At 42.4% G+C, this 27842-nt stretch overlaps 2 protein-coding genes across 2 annotated transcripts; both read left to right on the top strand.

The window, feature by feature from the left end:
* Positions 1-1012: 1012 nt before the first annotated feature.
* Dab (DAB adaptor protein) lies at positions 1013-14251 on the top strand. The gene is made up of 7 exons (XM_083040616.1): positions 1013-1670; positions 4701-4915; positions 5003-5146; positions 7024-7176; positions 7442-7690; positions 7791-8039; positions 8126-14251. Exons 1-7 carry the CDS (start codon positions 1634-1636, stop codon positions 12443-12445), a joined length of 5367 nt encoding a protein of 1788 aa, XP_082896742.1. The 5' UTR covers positions 1013-1633; the 3' UTR covers positions 12446-14251.
* Positions 14252-22171: 7920 nt separating this feature from the next.
* On the top strand, positions 22172-27580 carry LOC145937555 (forkhead box protein D2). Its single transcript, XM_083040671.1, has one exon. It carries the CDS (start codon positions 23579-23581, stop codon positions 24719-24721), a length of 1143 nt encoding a protein of 380 aa, XP_082896797.1. The 5' UTR covers positions 22172-23578; the 3' UTR covers positions 24722-27580.
* Positions 27581-27842: the final 262 nt, after the last annotated feature.

Raw genomic sequence — 27842 nt, 5'->3', positions numbered from 1 at the left:
CTTTGAATTCAAACTTTTATATAAAATCGAAGAATGGCGCGCGCGTAGCGCGCGCTTGTGTTGTTCTAGTATTTCATTAAATTGCAAATGTTTTCAGTCTATCAATTTAAGAGCATTTTGTAGATAGTTTTAAACGCTTTGCTGGAAAAGTTAAAAATAAATCACTAAAAAAATTTTAAAAGAGAGAAAGAAAATAAAGCAATGTAAACCAATAGATTAAACTATAATCTTGAGCATCGCATGTATCATAGAAAGTGTAAATAATGGATTTAAGAGAGAAAGTCGAGAAAGTAAAGAACATCTGATTTAAAAGATTCCTTGGAAATATAATGCGCATGTCTACGATAAATATATCACGGAAATAAAAATAATGCACATGAATAATCGCGCGCAAATTGCGAAGATGTCTATATACAAGAGAAATCAAGAGAGATTAGAATCAGCTATATTTAAAATATGTATTTAGCTTTACTGGACCACTAAATTTTGCATCCTGATTGCAAAAAAGTTTCTGACATTCGGAGACCAATATTTGTAATTTTTACTTTTTTTTTTACAAATTTAGCCAAGTAATAAAATATTTGAAGACATTAATTTGTAGAAGTTTCAAAATATATTCTCGCTTCGAATGTACTCAAAGTTAGCTAGGAAATCTCGTTAGCTATGAATTTTTTCTTTCGTAACTACATTGAAAGGAAAACGAAGAGGGTGCAAAGCACTTCAAACTTCAGTAAAAAAACCCCGGGTGAGAAATAAAAGAATTATTCAGAAAAACGCGTATCAAAGTCTGCGTAAACGAGAGACGTCGGGGGATCTCCGATCGGAAAATCGTGCGATTCGGAGCGGCTCGGGGCGACGATGTCGAGTACTAGGCAGGCAGACAGGCAGGCAACCAGGCAGGCAGGCGGCGGCGGCGGCGGCGGCGGCGGCAGCGGCAGCGTATATTATTGATCAATAAAAGCATGGGCAACCCGTACCGGCGGCGCGGCGGCGACGGCGGAGGCAGCTGTCACTTCCTCCGCGTTTTTACGTCGCGCGCGCGGATACACGCGCTCGCCGCCGCGCGCGCGGAACCGTATCCCCGGTGCCAGGCAGCGGCGCGCGGAGCGTCTTCGCGATCCTGCTGCTCCTCGTCCCATCCTGACGGTGGCAAACCGATGCGTCCGTCGCGCCGGATGCTTGTGTGTTCACGAAATATAGCGAGTACGCGCGTGATATACGCGCCGCCGCCAGCTCTCGCAGAGCGCTTACGCATTCACGGCTCAGAGAAAATATATACGGCGCGGAGGGGTGCGACACTGGTTGGGGGTAATAGTGCGAGTGGAAGACGGAGCGTGCGTATGTGAGGGAGGGAGAGAGAGAGAGAGAGAGAGAGAAAGATTGAGTGACTAAGAGGGTGCGCAGGGTAGACAAAGAGAGAGGGAGAGAGTGAGAGCGATGTGCTACGACATGTGTCCGTGCTGAGGATCGCATCCCCGACTGTGCCGACCTACGAGGGTACGACCTCGAGGCAGGGTGAAACCGGCTCTACGAGAAAGGGGAAGAAACGAAGGAGAAAGATAGGGAAAAATTCGTCCTTGTCCGCTGTGCCGTTCTTCGGGGTTCTCTCCTCGTCGTCTACGCGGGACCACCGATGCAGACCTTACGGAAAAAAAACAGTCCGTGCAAGTGTGAGTAGAGCGATTCGCTCCGACCCGCGCGCGGCGAGTCTCTCTTCTGCGCCTATCTTTGTGTGTCGGGAATTTTTCGCGTGCGGATTTTCCTCGCGAGAACGAGGATCCAAAACTCTTTGCCAACCCGACGACGAGTCGGGGTCATCGGCGCTTCTGGTACCACCCTGTATAGATACATTAGGGGTGGTTAGGGATGCGTAATATGGCTTCCACGTATATATTAGCGACGAGAGGGACAGGCTCGCGTCGCGTCTCGCATCGAGAGATCTCGCTACGCAATTCGACGCATCGACTGACGCATCATCTCGCATAAATCGTGACGCGCGCGACACGAAGGTCGCGAAAAATGAGCCTCATCTCGTTAGCCTCGTAGGCTGGCGAATTCGCTCGCGCGAAAAGCGAAAGTTCTCTCCCTCGTGAGAGAACTTCGTTTACCGTTCGAGCGAACGAGCTCGTCGGCACGATTGTCGGCTTCCCATAAGATGTCGACAGCTGTGTCGTGCGCGTGTTCGAGATTACTACTGAATTTTTATAGACGATAGCGCGAAAACGCATTTATCTCCTTATTCGATTAAATGTAATTAATTATTTTAACGAAACTTAAAGAAATGCTCTGTAGGGGGAGAAATTTCATCAAAAAAAAGTTGGAAATTATTTTAACGCAATTTACAGCGAGGGCATATTGTTAATTTCAGAGGGAAATGTTAATTTGTCGATTACGTACTCTCATTAATACAAAAAAGACGTCGATGGTTTTAGTAATTACGAGTTGTGCAATATAAAAGTATCGAATATGGGGTATTGATCGTATTTCCAATACGAGAACGGATAACTGGAATTAAATGAATTGCAAAAAAAAGTGCAAGTCATAGTCATTATATATATATATATATATATGTTTTTAAGTAGATCAGCTTCCTGATGAGTGACGTTAGTGACAGCAATTTATCATTCTATATTTCTTTCTCTGATTACATGACTTGCTCTTTTGCAATAATCACAATCTTCGTCTTATATAATATTTTATCAATATCATCAGGATATCCGTAAATAAATGGGTCAATTTTGAATCGAACCGGACTCCTTCGATCCGATTTTTTTTAATGAAAATGTCAAAGGTGATCATAGTTTGTCGCGATAAAAATTTTTTCACGTGACGATGCAAAGTTCTTCGCCACGTTCGAGTGCTCCATTATTGCGTATCTCGTTGCACTATATATATTATATAAAAATACAAATTACATTGACATTTAGAAATTGACGGAATATATTCAAAGATCAAAAAATAATAAATAAAATCATATATTCAATAATCAAATGAGAGAGAAAGAGAAAAGTTCCAGAAATCTTTTAAAATTTGAAGCACTAGAATCTCTTTGGAAACAATTTCTTCTTAGCAACAATGTGTGCGAGAAATTTATTGTTTCTTTGTAAAAATTCTTTCGCGACGATACAAAGATTCGATTTCCAAGTCTCGCTTCGTTTGATTGCTTTATCGTTGCGTGTCTCATCTCGCGGTCCGCAATAATAATTGTTGTGAAATAGAGGTGCGGGATACACGGGACCAAGTGCAGGCCGCATCTGGCGCTGAAAGCAAGGAGAGAAAGAAGGAGCCCGGAGCGCGTGAAGGAGTCTCGATGGATCGGCACCGAACGTATATATGTATATTATCGAGTACCGACAGTTGGCGTTCTCCACTCGAAACCGACGAGTACCTTCTGAACAAACGCGACGGCAGGCTTCGATCATTAAAATCGTAAGGGTAGCGAGAGAAGCCCCTAAGCGCGAGAGAGAAAGAGGGAAAGTCACGATAGATCGGCGCCTCTCGTATTGTTTATTGTCCTCTCTCTTTCCTTGTATTATTCAGATTTATCGTATTCTTATGTATTTGAGTATATCTTGGTCGAAAATCGATCATCTCTAGCAGTACAATTGATACAATTATTCTCGTGAATAGTGATAAAAAATAAAAAATATTCAGAGTAATATTTATAATTTGTACTATATATTATAATTTAAATTAATTACGTTTGCTAATTATCGAAACCGCGACGTTATAATGCATGTAACTCGGGTTTGCCGGATATATCAAACACTTGGACATTGTACGACAATATTACTTCCATTACTAAAACACAATTACAAATGACATGCATTATTACGGCGGCTAAGCTGTAAATAGGTATCCGACCCAATTATCGGCTTTCGTTCCGAGCTATTAATTTTAACGCTCTTCTTCGTTGACGGGAGATCATTCTCGTCGGGCACTCGAGCGGAGTTCTCTCTCATTTTATAGTCCCGGCCGGTCAAATTGATTGTACGGCCGATCGATATCGGTTTAATACATTCGGACCTATCGCCTCATGGACCCCCGGCGGCTCCAAATACGATAATTCGATCCGAGCCTCTTTCACGGGAGGCTGAGCCGGGCCCACACGTCGTGACATTACAATGAGAGCTCCTCCTCTGTGTGTTTGGCGGACTTTCACGTTACTTTGGCGACCAGTCGTCGGAATAAAAAAACGATTCGCGGAAAACAACTTTAAACTTGTGACACCGTCCAAAGAAGCTATAAAACTACTTCTCCACTTCAGATCGTGGATCTTTTGAATTGTTTAACTTGAGATAACTTTATATTCCGATCTTTGTTTCAATGTGACACGTAAGCTACTTTCTAAAATGGAAAAAATATATCTATATGAAAAATACCTATAAAATTGATTCATATTATTGCACCAATAATAAATCAATATAAAATAAACAGAAATTTGGTGTAAAATTGTTGTATTATATTTTCTGTCTCTTTCTCTCAAAGAAAAATGCAACAAATTTAATTGAAAAATAAAATGACACTCTTCGATTTTATCGTATACAAGATAATTAAATTAATTAAAATTGATTACAAAATTAGAATTAATTAGAATTGTCCGATATTAATTCATGTCTTTAATGAATTGCCAATTAATTTAATTTGGTTCGTTTCTTCAGTCTTGTTTATAGAGTGATAAAATATGCTTTCGTTTTCAGTCAAGAATGACCCAACCCGCTTCCTTGGGGAGGGCGTATCGTTCAAGGCGAAACTGATCGGTATCCTGGAAGTGTCGGAAGCGCGCGGTGACCGGATGTGCCAGGCGGCCTTGGCTGACCTGAAGATGGCGATTCGCGCTGCCGGTGAACACAAGCAACGAATCGCCGTTCAGGTCAGCATAGATGGACTTCGTTTGAGGGACGAGAAGACGGGGGTGAGTTTATATTCACGATATTGTTCCGCGTATCGATATACTGGATATCGGATATAATTTATGATTATATTCTTATCTTTCACACAGGACTGTCTATATCATCATCCGGTGCATAAAATATCCTTTATTGCTCAAGACATGAGTGACTCGAGAGCCTTCGGTTATATTTTCGGCTCCCCGGATACCGGACATCGGTTCTTCGGCATCAAGACTGACAAAGCGGCAAGTCAGGTAAGGCCCATCTTCGCGTCGTTTCAAGTAATTGACTTTTTTCCATTATATAGTCTCTATAGTCTCTAATATAAGATGCATAGAATGACGTAATCTTGGATCAAATCTTATACCTCTACACATACTCGTATACGTCGGTTTTAAAGGCCTGCATCACTGCCCGGTAAATAATGCGAAAATCTAATTCTGCAAGGACGAAGGGAGGAAGGGGCAGCTCGATTTCGCAGCTCGAGAGAGTTATCGAGAACACGCACGAGCGATTACGACCTCGCGGTACCGCACGCGCGTTCCTACGTCGCGGTTAAAGTGTGTCAATTATCGGGAACGAGTAGTCGCGGCGGGGTAGAGCCCACCCTCGGCGGGTTGAAGTCTAGAATGATATTTGCCCAATCCGAGAAGCAATATCGACCCCGGGCGCGCCACCGTAATCCCGGACGCGTATGTAAATAATTGCATTACACGGAGCCCGAGCCCCGCCGCGTCCTCGTCTCGCGTGGGAGATTGTTGCCGGATTATCCACGGCTCACTTCGTGCGCCGTTCAAAGGGATCGGGCGAACAACTTCTTGATATTCAAATCCACCAGTAGATCCCACTTTTGTGCTCGAGTATCGCGCGATTTAGCCGACGCGACTCTTTGAGCTTCTCCTCTTTTTTTTTTTTTTTTTTTTTTGTATCGAAAAAGAGTGAAGATCGCCCTTAATTAAGATGGTGCGCACTTAAAGTATTTAATTAAATGTAATCGATTAGGAGAATGTCGCGTGAGAATGTTGACCTCATCATCAGATATAAACGAGAATGAGTATGCATATTTTAATTTTTAACACTATTTAATCGCGTTGTACTGTTAATACCTTTCTGGTTTAAATAATCGCAGAAATACTTTCTCTCGACGTATTTACATTTATTGGACAAAATATTCTGTTCTCTCAGCGCTATAAAGTTATTCACGCAATAGGTTGGTGCGCTCGCGTTTAATTTTTTAAGCAAGACGCGAATATTAAACGCAATGCGGCGAATAGAAGTTTGCGACGGCTAATTGATCGTGTTATAAAATCGGGGAATATATTTAACTCTGTTAAGCGGAGCGCGCAGAGACTTTCGCTCTCGATCGCCGAGAGAGCACAGTTGTTGGGGCCCTCAACTCGCGCTCAACTCAATAGCGACGATCATCGCCGCGAAAATGAAATCACGCCCCGCGTGACAGGTGGCAAATTAATTCAACAATCTTACGGCCTTTATTCAATTTCCAAGTTTAATTTCTGCGCTCGCCTCCAGTAAACGACTCCGGTAATCCTCGCCCGTATATATGTATGTACGGCGGTCGCGTTTGACACGTTGCTGGAGCTTTTAATCGACGTACAGAGAATTGCGGCAAACAGAGGGGTGATAGCACGAGTGAGGGTGGAATGAACGATCGGAAGGGTGTGAATAATATTTTCTATTTTTTCGATATTGGAGGAAAAGAAAATTAATTCATTGCACTTTTTCTCCCTCTCTCTCTTTCACTCTCTCTTGTATCTTTCAAAAATTGAAAGAATCAATTTTCAAATAAAAAATATATATATAATAAGTATACTCTTTTTTACGTGATATGAAACTGCCATAAACACATATTGGAAAATATTCCATGAAAAAATAAAATATTGATGATTAAAAAAGTTCACTAAGAAATAAATTTCGTTATCGCTGTTAATTACATCTTTCGAGAAGGATATAATTTCCTGAAAAATTGGATATTTAATTCCTTGACATTCTATCTCGATAAAAACTTTCGAAGCAAAAATATCTCGGAGAAATAAATCTCTATTTTCGAAACGTTATAGTTCCCGTTCGTTTTGACGTATCGCATAAGTGGTGTGGAAAATTTGTTTAATAGGTGGTGATAGCGATGCGAGACTTGTTCCAAGTAGTGTTCGAGCTGAAGAAGAAGGAGATCGAGCTGGCGAAACAGCATATAGAGCAGAATGCCATTAACGCGATTAAATTCCACACCGGCGGTATTTTCGTTGAGCCAGCGCCCGATACCAAGGTAAGTTCACTGCCTCGAAAATAATTGCTGTCGTCGAGATACTTAAAATTCTTCTCTCAGACGAGTCTACTTATTTCGTATTTTTACCTCACGTTTCCACGAAATAGCGTTTTTTTTAATCCACGGAGATCCGTATTCTCTACAATATTAATTAAAGCGTTAAAGCCAACATTAAATCGGCACTAAGAAGAACGATGTATATACGAGTATATGTTGTGATAACGTAATTTACAGAAGCTGGACGAGTTATAATGATTTGTTGCAGGGTGCAGCTGGCGCCGAATCCTCGTTCCATCGAGTTCGCTCGAATAACTGCGAGGCCGATAAACCCGCCGATCGCAAGAACGAATCGCAGAGCGGCGTGATCGCGGATTTGCTGGATCTGCAATTTGAATTAAACTCGCTGCAGCAGGGCATCCACCAGATGGACAAAATCACGCCGGAAAATCCCGTGCCGTCTACCGACGATCTATTCGAGAGCGATCCTTTCGGTGATTCTTTCGCAAACATGAAGGTACGACTGGTATTGCGTTATACGAATGTCTTTCTCATTTAAGAGGATGAGACTGATTTTTGGAGTTTATTGTTCGACGTTCGAATTTTATTTAACGCAGCTTCAGGATACAGTTCGTCCGATTTTACCACCGCCACCCTCGTCGACGAAAAGGGGACATTTGGAGCGACAACATACCGTTCCGGTACCGCCTGTATCGACTAGTTCCAGTCCGGCAACAACGTTGGCCAGTAAAACTCCGCCTCCGCAGAGTATTCACTGGTTCGACAAGGAGGCCGAGGATCTCTTCAACGATAACGAGCTGGCAAACTTGAATAAGAATTCAACAACGAAGAAAGATCAGGAGGACGTAAGTGTCAATTTATGCATGTCATTCGTTCTACTTTCGAGTATATTTTTTTGAAAATACACACGATGCGATCTTTCGTATTATAGAGCTCGACGGAGACTACACCTCGCAACACTCAGACGAAGAGTCCACAGATCGACGTTTTCACGGAACTGGATCCTCTGGGGACAGGTCTGATCAAGCCTTACGTGGACAAGAAGGACTTCTTTCAACACCTGAAGAATCCACCGAAGAAAGTTCTCAAAGATCTAGTGTCTACGAATTCGAGCGACAGCTTTCCGACGAACTTTAACACCACGACCGAGTCTCTGGAATCGACAAAATCGCAGACTGAAATGTCGTCGAGGGACAGCGAAGACAGCAATTTCGCAAACTTCGATCGATTCGACGAGAATGAGGCTAATCAGTCGGCCTCCCAGCAGAGAATCGAATCGCCGCCAAAGAAAGATACAGCTGTAAAATCGATCCATCATCAGCCTCTTTCGGTATCTCTGCCGCCGGAGGAGACGACGACATCTAAAGGAACGATCACGTCTACAACCACCTCGGGAGGAAGCTCGATTCTCCGCAGCATGGACAGAGACTCCACGGAATCGACGCAGGCGCTAGTGAAATTACCGAGTCCAAAGAAGTATCTACAGTCCGTGCGAAAGAAGGATTTCGACATCGACCTTGCGGCCGGCAAGACTCAGTCAGTGGAATCTAGCAAGCCGTTTCCGGTGGACTTTTCAGTGACGAACGAATCGCCGGCGTCGCCGCTTCGATCCTGCTCGTCGGACGCGAACTCGCGTCTGTCCAGCTCGAGCGCGGAGCTGGATTTGGTTCCGGAACCGCCGCCCAGGGGCGCCGGGAGTATCCTTATCAATCCGCCGCCGTTACCGCCGAAAAAACAGAGCATCCGTGGAGGTACGAGACCGCCTCCTAGACCGCCGCACACGGAAGGACACTTTCAGTACGATTTTCCGCAGCGCGAGGCTTCATCGCCGTCACCCACCAGAATCGTCAGAGACAAGAACAAGAGTCCCCCGAGGGATACGAAAGGTCATCAGTTTGACGACAACTTCAGTCCGCCTCCGCAGATGTCCGCCAGGTCGGATTTTATGGCTACGACGACCACCACCTCTGCTTTCGAGGACTCTTTCAACACGATGATACCATCCACAACGTCGTCTGAGTCATTTACCGACGACATGACTGCTTCGGTTATGGATTCTAAAAAAACGAAACCATCGCTCGATATCACGCTCAGCCAGTTGGCATCGTCCTGGACGGATTCGGAAAAGCTGGCCTCTAGTTTAGGAATGACAGTTCGACAGCTGAAAGGTTTGACCTTGACGCAACTCGCGCAATTACTGGCGAGTCTGTCGGTGAAGGAAACCGTCGCCGACGATGCGGAGGAAACTGTGAATCCATCAATAGCGACCAAGGAGCAACCGGTGGTTCCGCCCAAGCCTGCGATCTCGTCCTTGTCATCGCTGGCGTCAAAATCGCTCGAGACGCCCGGCCCAAATTCGGCTTCTTTTACATGTTCGGAGCTCTTCAAATCTAATTACGAATCGGAATCGAAGCAAGATTCTGCGTATGATAAATACGCGGTTTTCAGAGAACTGTTGGAAATGGAACAGATAGAACAGAAGCAGGAGGAGGAGACAAAGGAAGAGATCGCCGAGACGGAAGAGGCATCCAACGAAAGCGAACAAGTTAATGGAGAAGAGATCCAACCGGAAGTACGAACCAGCGAGAGTACTTCGGATTCAATAACTTCATTGGCAAGCTTAACTGTCAAATTATCGTCCAAAAGTGAGAATCTGTTGAAAGAAGAGGTCACGACAAAGCTGGACAAGACGATTAACTCCTTCGCGAGTCTGACGGAGCAAAAACAAATGCTGGTAGAAACCGAAGATAAAGACGTCGAGAAAGAAAGTGAGGTAATGGCGGATGCGGATATCACGTCCGACTCATCCACGGCTCAGCAGACAGAGATAGATGTCGAGGATGATGAGAAGACGCAAACTATTATGGAGGCGGAGGAGAAAGCGGATAATTCCGAAAAGGGAAGCGATGCCAATGGCACGTCGTCCGATAAAGTCGGCTCAGACATCCTCAATGACGAGACGAACGGTTCGTCCGTTGCTGACAGATCCTCGACGGAAGTAAAATCCTCGACGTCGACGTCGAGCGACAGATACGCCGCATTGCGCGAGATTATTGGCGAGCCGGAACCGTCACCGATTAAAAAGGACGATGAGGAAATGATAAGTCCTGCCAGGACGTCACCGGTGATACAGTCTCAGCAGCCGAAGAGTCTAGCCGAGATTGAACTGCTGAATCTGTTCTCCGACAATCTTCCGCCACCGTCGAGCCCAAATATCTCAGCCAAGAAGGACTCGATCGATCTGAAGGCTGTGGCGATGGATATCTTTGAAGAAATAAAGATGCTGAACACCGATATGCATCGCGTAAAGGATACCAAGCCGGCGCCGTCTTCATCTTCAGGCTTCGAGGACATGTTCTGCCCGTTCTCGGAGACGACGCGATCGGACAAGGATGACAGCAAGGAAGACAGCAATTGGGCCAAGTTTGACACGGGTATCTTTGGTTCGTCTGACAAATCGTCCTGCGAAGGGCAACGATCGATAGGCGGCACATCGCCGTGGTCCCCAGACGGCAAGGACTTCCACAGGGATGTACCGTTCAAGGGTAGTGGCGGATATCGGCATTCTGGAGACAGTGATAACGAGTGGAAAGACGAAGAAGAGAGCGAGGAAAGCAACGGCAGGGGACGAGGAGACGGTAGGTTCTGGTCCGGTTCACGACATCCGAGATTTGACGCGCCAGGTTTTGAAGATAGATCGTTTTACGAGGACGGAGAAAAGCGAGACCGCAGCTTCCGCGAGAGGATGGGTAGAAAGTCGCGCGGAGCACCGTGGACCAAAAGTAGCGGCAGTCACCGGCCACGCGATCCATCACCCTGGCACGAAGAAGGTCAATGGGAGGAGGAAGGTCCGAGACGGTATCCGCATCGGAAGATGCAACCCTATAAGGACGACGAAGATCAGTACGAGACGCACTGGAAATGTCGGTCGAAGCCGCCGCCGCCGCCGCAACGATGCAACTGGAGCCACGATGTTCATGGTTCGTATTACGACGACGAACGCAAACGAAAATTAACGCTGTGGAACGAGGAGGACCGATTCGGAAGTCAGGAGAGCATGGGCTATGATGAAGAGGATCGATGGAGCAGAAGAAGGTACGAGAGAAGACGATGGGAAGAAGACAGTAGATTTTGGGGGAGAAGAGGACCTCCCGACGCTGATTATCCTATGAGAGAAGCATATTATTATTATCGTGAAAGTAGAGAGAGACCTCACGATTACCCGTCCTGGGAGGAAGAATACGGCTCCGAACGTCCAAGTGACGACTCGCCCAGATACAATCCAGCTGGCAGAAAGAGACACTGGCCAAAGAGGCCCAACAGCGCAAACGACGGCCGTAACAGCGACATGTTATATCCGGATTCGCGGAAATTCGGCGGCGCCTCCAGATCCGAGTGCAGCGACAACGATTCCGATCCCTATCTACGACCCTCGCAGCGATCTAGGAGTCGCGAGAGCTACTGGGGCAGCGATCAAGAGTACGACAGCTGGGTGGAGCGACCGTACTGGTCCGAGGGTCCCGACTCGAAGAGTGAAACGATGCATCGCAAGCGGATAGCCAGGCACAAGACGCGACAGACTCAGAAGACGCAGAGCCCGTTCGAGGACGATTTCGCGCAGAGCGTCGAGCACGTGGAAGCATCCGGTTCCGGAACCGGAAGTTCAGGAGTGGCAGAGTCCTTGGCACCGATGGACGCGCGCGTACGACTGGAGATAAGCGAACCGAAGCGAGAACTGCCGCCACCGGTGAGTCCCTCGTCCGGCATCAGAGGCTCCAAGGATCACCCGAGACGGGACACGAGTGTCCGGGAATACGGAAAGAGGTCGAGCTACTTCGAGGACGATCTCACGCCCACGGCTAGCGCGTCTAGCGACGCGTCCGACCGGCCGAGACTGTCGTCCGAATTCAAGGCCACGCCGGAGGAGCTGCCGTGCGACACCAGCAAGGATCCGCAGCAGCCCGTCGACGGTTTCGTCTCGGAGGAGAGCGGGCGCGGTTCCTTCTTCAACGGCGACCTGAGATTCGACGACGACGCCTTCGTCTTCAAGTCCGAGCTGGACGACAACGTGCCGGATCATCGCGCCACCACGTTGCCGCTGAAGAATTCCAGGCAGGGAAAGTACGGACCGGGGAATAACAACAATAACAATAAGGCAGCTAGGGGTGATCAGTACATACGAAAATCGGAGTCGGTGAATATCTTTGCGAGGGAGAGCGATCCGTTCGACGGCGATGACTTCTTCAACTGATTTGTCGAAACGTGACCAACGACAAGAGCAACGCTCGTTAAAATCCCGCACTCAATTCAGTGACATCGGTGTGGACTAGATAATTGAAACTTGAATGTATGCGCGTATGTGTGTGAAAGAGAGAGAAAGAGAGATTGGGACGGTTGTTGTGTCGCGTACTCTGGAAAAACGGTGACGTTAAAAATGATGGATCGCTATAGCAGTACTTGGTTCTTGTCAGAACTCAGCTGTAGCAATTTTAACATAGCTTTCAACGCGACTGGAACGAATATGCGGAAATATATATTTTTTGTTACGTTTTTGTTTTGTATCGTAAAATTTGTTCGATTTATTACCTCGCCTACTGAGATGGAGAGAATTTATTAATAATTGCAATATTTTCTTGTATATTTTATCCTCGATTAATTTAGCATATCTAAATGTCCGCATTTCTTGGCAGAAATAGATTTATTCAATCATAAAGAAAATGCTAAAGAAATCATAAAGAAATGCTCGAAAATTGATGATAATTAATATAATATCTTATGTTCAAAAATTCTAATAACGAAATTACGAAATGCAACCATTCCAGAAAGAAACTAGTCACTATTCTAACGAATCTGTATATAATACTATTGATGTGTTTAGGATCGCGGATTTGCTGAGAGACTGTGAGAGAAAGAGAGAGAGAGAAAGAGAGATATCAGGATGTGATTTAATACAACTGTGTATCGCGTAATCGCATAAATCAATAATTGTTAATGTTGTATTATGTAAATTTATTTATATTTATTCGTTCATTTATATTTATTGCGAAAGAACGCGATGACTTTTCGTCGTTCCGGATTTGCAAATGAGCGTTTTAATTTCAATTGTCTTCTCGAACGAACGATTATTATCTAGTCACGTGTGCGTAACCGCGTTGCGTTTTGGGAGCTCTTCGCGAAAGAGAACAAATAAAGCGACAGCGCGCATTTTTTGGGGAGAAATCAAAACATGATTTTTATACATTTTTAACTAGCACGGATCGATTACGTTACATTATAGATGTTCGTACATCGTCGACGACGACACGTATATCCTTCTGTGCAAGCTCCCCCCGATTCGCTTTTCGGTTACGCTGCCGAAAATTGCCCTCGTTGAGAGGCGTAAAGGATGATAGAATTATATGTACGTTTACGAAGACAATTATTATTACCTTATGTTCGCCATGCTTTTAATGTCTGATATGTCTAAACAATTTTATGCGTATATAAGATCAGATTGACAAGAAAAAAACACTTCTTTGAAAAATACCAAGTGAGAGTGATTACATTTTCTAACATTTTATTATAAAGTAAGCTGTAAGTATAACGCGCTGAAAGAATATAATTTTGAATTGAATTCTTTTACGATATAATAAAATTGACCTTTAATATAATATTTTTACAAAGGAATAAAAAATTTATCAATTCTATAAATATTGATTGTTCAACACGTATGGTTTTTTTGTGATTTAATTCTCTTTTCACACAAAATGCTTCTAAAATTACAAAATAAAAATTTGTTTTCAATAAATGTAAAATGAGATATCAAACAGCAACTTTTTATTTCAAGGAATATAAATAATGTAAATCTCGCTATATTTTTTCTAATCAATCCGATCTTATATGCAGGATTTGTCAAGATTTATTGCTAATAAATATTTCTGTGCTAATCTCTGCTTGTATGACTTATGTTGACGAATGTTTTACACTAATCACCAAAATATACAGCGATCACGCCGACATTTTACATTGTATGTATTTATGTAATAATAGTAGTAAATTATTTATCACCGTTTAATGATTACTCGGACACTCTGTATTGCGAATATGCGTCAGAATGATAACGACAATACCGCTTCAATGGCAATTCAATTCCTTATCCCTCCCTCAAAGAAACTTATTAATTAAGACTTATGATATATATATTATATATAATCGTGCAAATCTATCTCGCTGTTTTTATGACGATGTCATATGACTCTTCTTAAGAGATCTGTACAGATACTTTTACGGAAAATTGCGGAAGACGACGTTGGCGAAAAGAATCACCAAGTGTATAAAATGAAACGTATACGTATCAATGATACGTATCTTTTTAGCACTCAATAATAATTATGATGACAACAATAATGTAAAGATTTAAACATTTTTTTTAAATTCAACGTACTTACATTTGACAGCTTCTCTGTCGAGAATCACTCTCCGGAAATGATGTCCTCACACATTTCGAACCTGAAATTATATTAGTCTTATTAAGTTATATTACAACAGAAAGATTTGATTTTTAAAATATAAATCTCCTCTGACGACAAAGGGATAAAATTTATATATATAGCAATTATTTTCGTAATGAGAGAGAGAGAAAAAAAAGGAGAACATACAGTTTTCCTTCAATTTTGTTCAAGCACTTGACGAAGATAAATATATAATAATAAATATAATATAATAATATAATAATAAATATAATAGATATAATAATAAATAAAATAGATATAATAATAAATTTTTGCGATACAATGAAATTGCTACTTTGTGGAAATTCGCGCTCGATTAGTGATGGAGATTTCGATTAATTGATAACAAGATTGATAAACAAGATAAACTGCTGTAAGTATATAATTGTGACTTTTAATCTTTAGTAATAAAATAGTTCTTTATAATTTTACAGTTTTGTTTACGTTTTTTAATTAAAATTTTCAATACTATAATACTAATTAAAATTTAACGAGCTTTGGCAAAAAGTGACTAATACAAAAATCCAAATTTATTCAGTTAATGAAAATAAATTTCATTGAGAGAGAAAAAAGTTATGAATTTTATAAAAATGAAGAGGGATCTCTCATCGAATATAATCAAATAATTGTCAATTATCATTATCAACTTGTTGCATTATCCTACTGTTGCAGTATTTTGCCAATATATTTTATTCTTCCGAAAGAGATATAATAATTTTAGCGAGGCTCTCCTCATGTTTAATACCAGCTACTATACTAAAGCAAAGCGACAAATAATAGAGGCGCCAGTCGTCACGAGGTGACGTCGACATCGTCATCGACATTCTCAGATCGCGCAATCAAAGTCGGCACATCCCTCGGCTCTCGCGTGTGTGTATGTGCGCGCGCCTCCCCATTTCTTGATTCGGTCGTGCACAATGCACGATAAAAGAGCATTAGATCGCCGGCTTTGTTGAAAGAGAGAGCGGCTGCACGACTTCTCTCGCAACAATGGCGCGGCCTCCACTCGGCCGCGGTGCTCGAAACACCTGGCAAACAAGGAAACAATGCGCCGTACGAGCTGCACTTCGACGGGATTTCGCGCATTTGGGGGTGCGCGCACGCTAACAAATTATCACCCCCTCACCCCTCCCTCTTTCGCCCCCGAACCCTTGGCCCCACATCCCGTTTCTCTGCCGTCACCTCTCGCGTCTCGTCTATCTTTTTCCTCTTTCGCTCGACGCACCATCATGAGTTTCGGGATTACGAGACTTCAGCGCGCTTCAGCATGAAAATTTTTGGATGTATATGTTTAAAGTGACGGAATATTTTTCGTGGCAAGTGCAGGATAAATTTTATCAACGTCATAAAAGATTTCATAAATATGTACATTAAAATGTGCAATTTTTCTCTCTCAACAATTTCATATAACGGGATAATCTTCAAAGATATATTTTTAAAGATAAACATATTTAAAAATCTACCTCAAAATTCGAAAATATTGTTAGGTTCATAGAATGCAATGCCTGTGGCAGAAAGTATAATTTTATCCAGATGCCGTAGATGTAAACTCAGCACCTCCCCCAAAATCGCTATGTCCTTGCGCGGAAGGTGACGCAGGAGGGAAGGAAACTCCGTATAGGAGAGAACGGGGGTGAAGAAGAGAAAATCAACCCGCATGTGCTCGTACGCACTCGAAAACGAAAAGTACTTTCAGCGAGAGTCGGGGGCGCGGAAGCGGGAACTATAAAATGCACCGAGAGCGCGACGAAGGGCGGTGTGTGCCCTCCTCGGACAAATGCAACTCTGAAAAGCCACGAGAAATGTTTGTAATTGGGATCGTTGGCCCGTCGTGCTCTCTCGGCGCTTAATAGAAGGAAAAAGAAAGAAAGAGCGCGTGCCCCTCCGTTTTGCTCGAGTACATCCGCGAACGTTTTTATGATACGCGTTGGCGTTTTATTTCGTTACAATACAATAGGTTCGGCTTTACAGCGTAACTCGTAACGTAAGATGTTATGTATAATTTCAGAATTTAATTCTCAGACAAAATTCAATGAAAAAATCTTGCAAAATAAAAAATCGCAATCTTTTTTCTTGTTGTATAATCAATAAAAGTGCTAAAATTCTATTGTAAAGATTTGCATATTTAATAATATTTTTATATATAAATTTTTGTTATTTTTATTGGATTATATTTTTATATATTTATATTGCGATACCATTTTTCTTCTTCTTCGTATCGACGGATATACGCGGTAATAAAGTGTCCCCTTACGGAAGAGCGATCACCGATAATTCACCCGACGAGCATTTTCCACTTAATGACGACGACATCGTTAACATCGGGCGCGCCAACGTGTGTATCATCAATATTTCATAAGTCTCGAGTAAAAGTGTCGAGTGTTTACCGCGTCCTAAGCAACTAAGCGAATCCTCGATCTCGTTCGCCGGTTAGCCGTGAGTGTGTTCCCCGCCGGCATGCATTTGCATTGAATTGAATTTCAGATTCGGTCGCGCGGCTTCACCGCAATCGGGCCGCTCTCCGCATCGAGGGCCCCTCCGGCCCCCCTCCGTGTCTTTCTTCAATCTGCGCGAAATCAAATGAGACAATATACAGGGTGAACCACGTAATTTAACCACCCCTATCATTTATCCCGTCGTTGGTTGAGTGATCCATTTGTCTTGAATAATTTGATTTAAAACTGATCTACAAGATGATTCTCGGATAAACCTCTCTCTTGCGTCGCTCTTTTGGAAAATTTCCCAGATTTTTTTTCTTTTTGTTAAATATAAATGTTAACTGTATAAAATATTATTCCGTATAGTCTCTCTATATTCTCATTAATGCATAATTAATTTTAAAATTCCTATTATAGTGTTTCAAGTCGAAAAGTAAATTTTCGTTCTTGGATTAATTAGAAAAAAAGCCTGCCTGCTGAATTTTTCTTTTACTTTTATTTACAGTATTTTTTGTCTGACTTTCTAAGAAGTAAAATTTTATATTATGACAAAATAACTCAATATATATAATCTAATATTATAACTAGTGTGACAAAATTGTAGTTTTGTATTTTTTCATCTCTTATCGTTCAACAACTGTCATCTAAATACATAGTCCGCAATATGTCATATACGAAGGACTCGATTGCGACAAGGTGAATCTCTTAGTTTACCATCTCTGAACCGCACAAGTAAATGACAGTCCTTTCTCGACGCGATGTAGTAGGACGGGGAAAGAATGGGGATGAAAGCGGGAGGACATCTCGGGAGGCCGATGGCAGAAGTAGCGGAGAAGACGAAGCGAAAACAGGGTGGAAACAGGGGTAGAAAGGGAGGGGAGGAAAGGACAAGACGTGGTTGTCGAGTGGAGAAGGAGTAGGGTTTTTCTCGACGCAAAGCGAGAAAACGACGTCTTGAAAAAGGTGCAAAGCCGACAGTATTCTTTGTAGCGGGGATATTCGCCTTGTGCGCGCTGTGCCAAGACCTCTCTTCGCACTTCTTTACCCTTTCCAATCTCCGCTTTTCCATCTCGCTCGCTGCGAGACACTTTCGCGACTTGCTCGCACAGGCGCCTCCTTCATCCTCTCACGACCATCGCCACTTTATATAAAGTCACAACTACTACTATACCATCATCAGCACCACCACATCGTTAGCAGTTACGACGAGTAGACCGGCTAGTAGTAACGGCGGCTTACTTCTCCGCCCATGCCGAATCCCTCGCTCGACTGGAGGTTCTCTTTCGGCGCGGGATATTTACCAACATCCAAGATGGCGGCATAATCTTGCCTGGCTTTTCGCGGAGAGGGCCGACAACGACGACGACGAGGACGAGTTAGTAGTAAGCGGGTTCCTTTCCGCCAGTAAACACTCGCCCTTTCTCCCGTTTTGCCGCGCTCTTTTCGCGGTTCTTACCCGGCTCCATCTCCTCTCGACTTCTTCTTCTTCTTCTTCTTCTTCATCCTTTTCTTCTTCTTTGAACCCTTTGTGAGCTTTGTACCGCGCGTACTTGAGCCACCGCAAAGCGGCGCGGTGCGCCTTCTATTTTTCGACTACAATATCGCTCTCTCGCGAGATTGAGGATTTTAGGTCGCATAATGCTATGTAGATGACGGAACGCGTCAACGGTTTTTTAATCCGTGGATGTTCCTTTTTTGCACGCGCGTCGAGAGGATTTTTAAGATTTTATATATTTGATAAAAGATATTTTAGAATTATTATTTCAGGAAAGAATAAGAGAGCAGCGTAAAGTAAAGTTATGCTACGAGAATATAAATGTCTCCTTTTTCTCTTTGTAAAAAATTTTATCTTTGAGTTAAATCCATATATTCGAATACTCTTAAGTGAGGAATAATATATGTATTTCGTATGACACAATTATTCAATTGAAATATTGGCCAAATCGAATTAGATTCGAGTTTAGCGCAAATTCATTCCGTCGCGTTTGTAGCTACGTAGTCTCTCGCTAGTATAAAGTCGAACATCCCCGATCGCGCGGTTCGCCCTGGAATTTCCGGAAGATTTGGTCCGAGAAGACTGGCGAGAGAGCGAAGGGGACGGAGGGGGAAGAAATCAGGAGGTAAATACGAGCGGCGAGAGTCCAGGGTAAGAGGCAATCGAATCGAATGGTGGAACTCTCGGAATCCGCAATCCGCCACGGAGTGAATGGTGAACCTCTAAGAGTTTCGTGGAGCCGATGGAGAGGGTGTATTCTACCCCTCGCGTTTCTCTACCCCTCTTCTTCCGTCCTCTCGTCGTCGGTCTTAGCCTAACCAGAACTCGAGATTAAGACGCGGTAATCGCTGAATCGGCAAGGAAGCCTTTCAACGCTTCTTTCGCGATATTTTTCGCCGCGAGAAAAATCTCAACGAAAAGATCGCGCGAAAATATTTTTATTGAAAATATTCGTCGATGAATCTTTTTTTCTCGTGTATACAGATTATTGTTTGTAATTGTGGATATCAATGATCGATATGTTATTGCTGTGTAAATAAAAACTACGCTTATAGAAAACAATTATATATTAGATTTCATCGAAGCATCCTTCATCTCTTTTTTATATAAGAGAAGAGAGATGTTATCTATAAATACTTTGATCAATTTAGAATGAAATTTCCGCCAAAGTATGTTAAGTTATTTCTCAGATTATTGGAACTCTGAAGGATTAAAGTGCAAATAGACAGATACGACAGCGGCAAGACGTCGAACAATAATCATTACGGCGCCTCGCGGGTAGTGAGATTTCAGAGATATAACGGCACACATATACAGAATACAACGACGTGGCATTAACATTAACGCGAGAGCGATATTGAAATCCGAAGAGCGAAGAGCGCTACAACAAAGAAGCGGAAGCACAGTTGAACGGGGGGAACGACTGCAGTTGGCGAAGAGTTTTACCCCGCGCGCGCGTACGTGGAGTAAGTGCAATAATACCAGATTATTTGCACCGCAAAGCCATGCGTACGGGTAAACACAATATTCGCTCTCGGCTCGGCTCTGTGAACCGATAGTGCGCCCAGGTAGACTCGCATCCGCATCCTATATCGCGGTTCCTGTCTCTCTATCTCCCTCTCGTGCTCTCTACCCCTTTCTCACCCTCAGCCTCTTCGGCTTTTCACTCCCTCTCACTTGTACACCAGGCGTCATAAATGTCACATTTATCCTAGATGCACTTTTCGGAAAATATTTTCGAAAAGAACGTATCAATTTTAGACACTTTTTCATTCATATATTTTGGCAAAATTATTATTAGAAAATTAAAAATTAAGAAATATATATTCAGAATTGTTTGTACACATTAATAGATTTACTAATAGGTGGACTAATAGATTTCCTAATAAGTTTATGTAATAGATTTCATAACAAATTAACTGACGATATAAAATAATTACAAAGATAAATTCAATTTTGTGGATCGTAATCATATCAAAATGCTTAAGATTAAATTAAGCTCAAAAATGATTTTATTAGTGACTTATAATTAGATATTCGACGTAAGATCATAATATATATCTATTTTTTCTCCTAATTTAAGATATGTAAATTTTATAAAATTTGTATAATTAACATTTTTAATATATAATAGATAATTATTAGATGTGTCAGCATTTAGTAGATCTAGAGTGAATATCAAAGTATTTATGAATCCTAGTGTACATCCACGTGTCTCTCTCTCTTTCTCTATCTCCATCTCTTTTCAATCTCTCTCCTTTCTCTCTCTCTCTCACTCGCTCTATGTACCACTCTGGCGTAATACAGATTCTATTTGAGCTGCCTCAGGGAAGTTAACTTGTGATGCGTGCAGCTCGTCTCGCTCTGTTGGCGATTCTACGGATCTAGTCGTTGGTTGATTGCAACACTTCCACGATGAAAATGCGACGCGATAATAGAACATGGTTATTTCCATAACCCTTGCGCTATATCTTGTGTCAAGTTACTTCCTTCGAAAATTATCAACTAAATTGAAAATACATAGTTGCAAAAAAAAACCGAGCGTGCTAAAAAACCGATGAACAAAAGTTGGAATTTTTAATTACATTTAAATGATTTTTAGATGAGAACTCTTTCCCTTGAAAGTTCAAAACATTTCCTACAGATATTTTCTTACAGTAAACAATCTTAAATTTGACTTAAAAAGGTTTCTTCTGAATTGAATTATTTCAAATAAAGTGTCCAATTAATCGTATAAATGGCGCAATATTATGCATAACAAAATAGATAAGAAATTATTAACATTATTTGTTTGAAATTTTCTTCAAGATAGAATTTTGATTGAGAAATTGTAAATCTTATACAATACCTATATCTGATATAATTAAAAGAATATTAACAAGTTCAAGTAAGATCATTATTATCTCATTAATTCTGATAAAATACGATCACTTTTTAATATTTTATGAAATATGTGCGTTGACAAAGTATTGTATATGAAAAAATATGAGAATTAAGTTGGAAAATCAAGATAAAAATAGATAAAAAAACACGCTCTAACGATTTTCAGATATTAAATTAAATATTAATTGCGAGACTAATTCTTGGTCCTGCAATTTTAACGCGCCATTTGCAAAAAATACAGCCACGTGAAAAAATTGAAATTTTTTCCGCGGACGAGAAAGCAATCGCTCTCGATGAAGATCGCGTCGCTGTTCGTAGATCAGCGGAGCTCGCGCTCCATCTTCATCGCGCCGCTCAAAGCAAATCAGCCTTCGGAGTGTTACAATTTTGCTCTCCCGCCCTCTCCAAACCCCACTTTAAAAGTCCCTTTAACTATCCCGCTATTTTCCTAACTCCCGTCCTAACCCCCTCCGGGGCTTTCTCTCCCCGTCGCCACGTTGCTCCTCCACCCTTGCAGCCCTCGCAGGGTGGAAACACGTCGGTCTGAGCAGCGAAGTGGGGTGACTTCCGTCTGACGGGGTGCGAGTCAGGGTAGGGGTCGAAACGCCCGCCCATTGGTCCGCCCACGTAGGACCAAAGCGGCCGCTTCAAATCAATTCGAGCCTCGATTTCACCCCGTAGACGATCTTACGCTCACGATCGTGCACCCTTCGTCGTCCGCGAGCTCGTGACATTCGGATTCCGGCCCGATTTTAACCTTAAAAAAAGCGCGTCCACGTCCGAAGGAGCTTAAAATGCTTCCGGAGAACATCAGGGAAAGATTTCGCGCGTGAGTCCTTGATGTAATCGTCAATCAAGTTCCGGAAGACGACTCAGTTTCAAAAACTTCAATCAAGATCATCAAGTTCTCTGATGAAGAGAAAAGATCGATCGATCTCGTGACTGCGAGATTATTTTATAGCGAGTGAGCTGGTGAGAAGATTCGGATTTGATTTATAAAGTTCGTTCGCTGGTTAGACGCTGGCGAAAGGTGTACGCTATGGAACGTGTTTTTGTAGATGACGGATCGCGCGAGACTTCCTCGACGATGCCTCGACGGACGCCCGACGTGTGCGCCGTCACAGCTTGAGGCCGCGAATCGGCTAGAAGTAAGACAAAGAAGCAGGGCGAAGCGAAAAAGTCCCGTTATCGTTGTGGAAACATACTATTAGCGTAAGATAGCAAACTCATCAAGCGCAGGATAGAGTGACGGATAGAACGCGACAGTCGCTCCGCTGAAATATATCGCAACAGAAGTTCGCTCGCGTGTTTTCCCGACGACGAACGTTCCGTGAAAAAATTGCAACAAGTACGCTACATGGAGGCCTAGACTACAACCCTAGAAGCTTTCTATTTGTATCATAAGTAATATCGTAGTTGATTGCAACGTGGAACAAGTTTTCTTATTTAAGCAACAGAGAAGCTAAAGTTTATATACTTGGTGATTGAAATTTTTGCAAAGTTCATAATAACTGTTGGTACCAAAGAAACTTTGTGCATAATAACGTGTGGAACTTTTGTTACATTTCGACTCTGAGAGATTATGTTAGACAAGAGTTGCTATATAATTTATAGCAATTATTATATTATGATTCTTGTTGAAAGAGGATGTGAAATATTTCATACCGGCCTTGAGACTTGGTATAATTAATCTGAAATTTACGATATAACTTCTTTCATAATTAAAGCTTTCCTTAATAAAAAGACTGTTAACATTTAAATAATTTTCATAGATGACAAAAATATTAAATAAGGAAAAACTCTGATAAGATTTTGTCTTTAGCGAAAATCATAAGGAATGATTTGGACTTGGCATTAATTTTATGGTGAAGAAACAGTCGTTTCGAAGAGCTAAGTTTTTTATCAAGGAAATAAAAAAAACATTGTTGTATTTTATACGACAACGATCTTAAGAAAACGTTTGGATCTTGAACGAAGGATGCTAGCGACCGGCGGTCTCGAGAAATCGGTCGCGGGACCGACGGCGAAATAAAAGCATCCCGGGATCACGTCCTAACGCTAATGAGGCGGCGATCACGATGGAGCCACGTGCGATGATAATGTCGAATGTCGCACTGTCGTGCGACGGCTGCGCGGACAGCGACCAGGACTCGGACAGCAGCAGCATGATCGTGGATCCGGTGAGCCTCGACAAAAACGACCTGTCGCCGCCGTCGCAGACGTCATCAAGCCCGGTGATAGCGAGCTGCTCGCCGATACCGATGCCGACGTCGGCGCCGGCCAGCAGGAGTCGAGGTGGTAGCAGCGGCGGCGGCGGCGACGGCGGCGGCGGAGGAGGACGTTCTTCCAAGAAAACATACTCGATGATGTCGATGTCGAGTCAGTCAAGCAAGTCCGGCAGTTCGGCTCAACCCCCGTCCGGCTACGGATCCGATAAGATGTCGTCGTCCTTGATAAAGCCGCCGTATTCGTACATCGCTCTCATCACCATGGCGATCCTGCAGTCGCCGCAGAAGAAGCTGACGCTGAGCGGCATCTGCGAATTCATCATGTCCCGCTTCCCCTATTATCACGACAAGTTCCCCGCCTGGCAGAACTCCATCAGGCACAATTTGTCGCTCAACGATTGCTTCATCAAGATTCCGCGCGAGCCGGGAAACCCGGGAAAGGGCAACTACTGGACCCTGGATCCGCTTGCGGAGGATATGTTCGATAACGGTAGCTTTCTGAGACGCAGGAAGCGATACAAGAGGCCGCCGCCGCACTACGTCCTGCGGGATCGTGCGATAATGGCTACCTTCGCCATCTGCGGCGACCGGGGACCTTGTCCCGGCGGCGGCGGAGGTCATCCGGGTGCCCTGGCCTATCCCGGTGCCGCTTATCTATCGCCGCCACCCGGTTTGCCGCTGCTGGACTTCTCCCCGTCGACCTTGGAGGCGTTGAAGCTCGGCGGTTTCCTGGAGCCGCCGCCGCCGCTCTACAAACCCGTTCCCATCACGGCGCCGCCGATCAGACAGATCGATCCTATCCCCGCCAGGATCACGACGCTGCCGGTCAGCCACACGACCAGTGTCGACAAGAGGCGCAGCTTCAGCATCGACGCGCTCATCGGCAAACAAACTGCCAGCGATCAGAATTGCGGCGCGTTGCTGGATCTCAGCCCGTCGGAGCATCGAGAGAGCATCAGAAGCCAGGCGTCCGCCTTTTCGCCGCTCGTCTAGGAACCTAGCGACCTTCTCTCTTAATCGCGAATAGTGACTTTCTTCTTATAATAGGGCGATAGAGCGTAATAAGCGTCGGTGCGCTTTAATGCGTCCTTAAAAAATTTCTAATCATTGCTAAATGAAAAATCGTTCCGCCGCTGTCGTCAACAATTACCAAGTCCAGAAGCTTCAGTTTCCGCCCCTCGAAATAAAAAACCTTACGAGAGAGATGGTATTCCCCCCTTTGGGGAAGAAGAGTGATCGGACCAAGGTAGAGTGAACGCTGAACTTTATCGCGTTATATCGAACGTTATGGTGACTGTATCGAGATCACGTTGGTGAACTGTGCGTCGCTGATTAAAGACTTGGTTCTACCGGAATATACATATATTGAGGAATATCCTCAAGAATAACTCGAGAGAATTCGATGGACGACTCGCTCCGAAAGTATGATGGTAATCGATATCTCAGATACTCTCTGATCGATGCTGTCCAAATGAAACAAACATTTTAATCTTGTGACTAAACAAAACATTCACAATTTGGAAATGTCTCTCCTTTTTAATTTATTAATATATATTAATTTATAATAAATTATAATATAATTATAATAAATTTATAATATATATTAATAATACATATTATTAATATATTAAAACAGAAGATAAATATTATTGATGCAAAATTAGCATCCCTGTAATTGTCTATGAATAATAAATTTTCTCTTCTTTAATTTTCCTTCTTTCTTTCTTCATTATATTAATATATTGTATAATTATATTAATATAAATATACTCTTTGTATCATTTGGACAGGATTCATATACATATTAATGGAGACTCTCGACATAATAGTTTCGCATCTCGCGAAATCTCAAATGTGATTTTTTGAAAACGAAATATTTGCTCTGCATGCGTTAACCGTATATTATCACGGTAAAATGCTCAGTGATTGCAAGCGATAAGAAGGACGTACATAAAGTCGAAATTCAAGCGTTATCTGTGTTATCTGATGCAATCCTAATTTTTATTCCGCGAGAGAAGACGTGTGTCATACTTCGCGTAATCAGATCAATCCTGACATAAAATTCCAGATGGTCGTTCGAATAATCAAGATGCAGATCGCAGAAATTAAAAAAACATGAATCGATTTACTGAAGATGTATATCGAGGATAATCGAGGCGCATCCCTCATATATATATATATATATATATATCGGCGCATCTTTGTAAAAAGGCGTAGTGCAATAGCGTAGCATTTTTTTGTTTAACATCCCGCGTCGCTTCTAAAAACGGCCAGTGGAAGTAGATACATCAAACATTTGTAAGACGATGTATGAAAATTTCGCAAACAAGATAAACCTCTCGTTTTTCATATCATAATGATATAACTCTGTTTGAATTGCGTAACATGATTATAGCCACTATAATCATATATTAATTCATCGCTGATGTAAAACGATACGTAAATTCATTACCTACGCAATTTGCTATAAATCTCAAACCCCGCAAACGGAGAAGTTGAACAATAACATATATATACTTCCACTCGTCGAATAAACGAGCTTTTGCCCGAACAAAGTTCGTTGTGCGAATAAATTGCCTGCGTACCCTCCGATTCCACTTTCGTTGCCTAGAACTGGTCGGTTAGGTGAACTTAGACCGCTTTTATATGGTCGATTAATATCGGCATTGTAAATACGAGTCCCGAACAAATATATGCGCAGCACTCTGTTATAGCGCGGAGGGGGGGACGCGCCTTTCTTCGGTGGTGGATTTAACGTAAAGCCGCCCCCGCCCACCCCTTTTAGCCGTAAGCGGTCAAGTAGACGTTTGGTGTACATACAGCGAATCTCCATAGCGCGATCCGTATGTAATTGTGAATATCTATACCGGCGTTTTACGGTTAAGAAACGCCGTTTTCTCGTCCCTCGCGCGATAAAGAAACAGTACCGCCCCGCTTCACCAAGAGAATGATCTTTAATCACTTTCGAGACATTATTACATTTTGCCATTGCATCCAATCGAGTGCAATCTTTAACGCAAATCCGAATTTTTGAGACTTAAAAAAAGCAAGATAAAAATATTATATTGAAATTTTTAGAAACGGAAATTGTGCATTTTTGAAACTATGTAACTCATTGATGAAAGAATTCCTATGAATTAAAGTGCGCGTTTATTTTTTAAAAATTGAAACTGCGGAACATGGTTAAATTTTCCGACGAATTAATAGAAATGTGGGAGAAACTTAATTAATTTTACTTTAATTTTATTAAAGAATCGCACATTCGCGCCATAACGTGTGTAAGATCGATCAATGTACGCTAACCGGATATTTATACTGAATATAAAATGACATTATTTGACATTTGATTAAAACTATTAAAAGTACATGACGCGAGCGTATATGCAACACTTCCAAAAATTAAAAAAAAAAACTAATGACCTATATAATTTATGTTTGATAACGAAATTGAAAAACCCACCCGCGAATATATTCAGATTAATTTGAAACGTAAAAATAAGCAGGCCCTGCTATCCCTACATTGCGACGACCAGTGTACACACAAAATGTGAAAATCTCGTAACGAGCGAGCATTTAGCGAATTTTTCCACGGTGATATATTTTATTAATGTATCATATACCCTACATATTTTTTCAACTCGTTACGAGACATCGCGGTACTTCACTCTGTTCCTCCGCTAAGATTAAGACAGCGAAGTCAAGATATATGTTTAGTTATAGGCTACACACATCCTATCGTTATAAAGAATCGTCTGTAGATCTTAGTAAGTATTGTATGTGTCAAAGTGATAGATTTATAATAATATGTATAATGATATAAAAAAAACACAATAAAGTATCGTTAAGTATATATACGTGCGATATATCTTCCCCCCAACATTTTCTCCCCATCTACCCTCTATTTTTATTTTCCTTCTCATCCTTCTTTCTTTCTTCTCTTCCTTCATTCTTCATTATTAATGTAAAATTTCTAAATACGTACTGCGACAATAATATAATTGTAATTTCAGTTACTTTTATTTATAATCTCGGGATAGAAACAAAGGTTGTATAAATATGCCGGACAAATTTGTCGATCATCCGAGAGAAACGAGTAATTTTCTTCGTCAATGCT

Source organism: Prenolepis imparis, unplaced genomic scaffold (genome assembly GCF_030444845.1).
Source record: "Prenolepis imparis isolate NDT839.2.m4 unplaced genomic scaffold, iyPreImpa1.0 SCAF_6, whole genome shotgun sequence".
Classification (NCBI taxonomy): Eukaryota; Metazoa; Arthropoda; class Insecta; order Hymenoptera; family Formicidae; genus Prenolepis; species Prenolepis imparis.
This window is presented reverse-complemented; position numbering and strand designations above follow the sequence as displayed.

Excerpts from the sequence above, each read along its gene's own strand:
- LOC145937555 (XM_083040671.1), top strand. The coding sequence starts at position 23,579 with ATGGAGCCACGTGCGATGATAATGTCGAATGTCGCACTGTCGTGCGAC.
- Dab (XM_083040616.1), top strand. The coding sequence starts at position 1,634 with ATGCAGACCTTACGGAAAAAAAACAGTCCGTGCAAGT. Across the intron at positions 7,177-7,441 it reads AGCCAGCGCCCGATACCAAG|GGTGCAGCTGGCGCCGAATC; the intron begins GTAAGTTCACTG and ends GATTTGTTGCAG. Across the intron at positions 8,040-8,125 it reads CGAAGAAAGATCAGGAGGAC|AGCTCGACGGAGACTACACC; the intron begins GTAAGTGTCAAT and ends TTCGTATTATAG.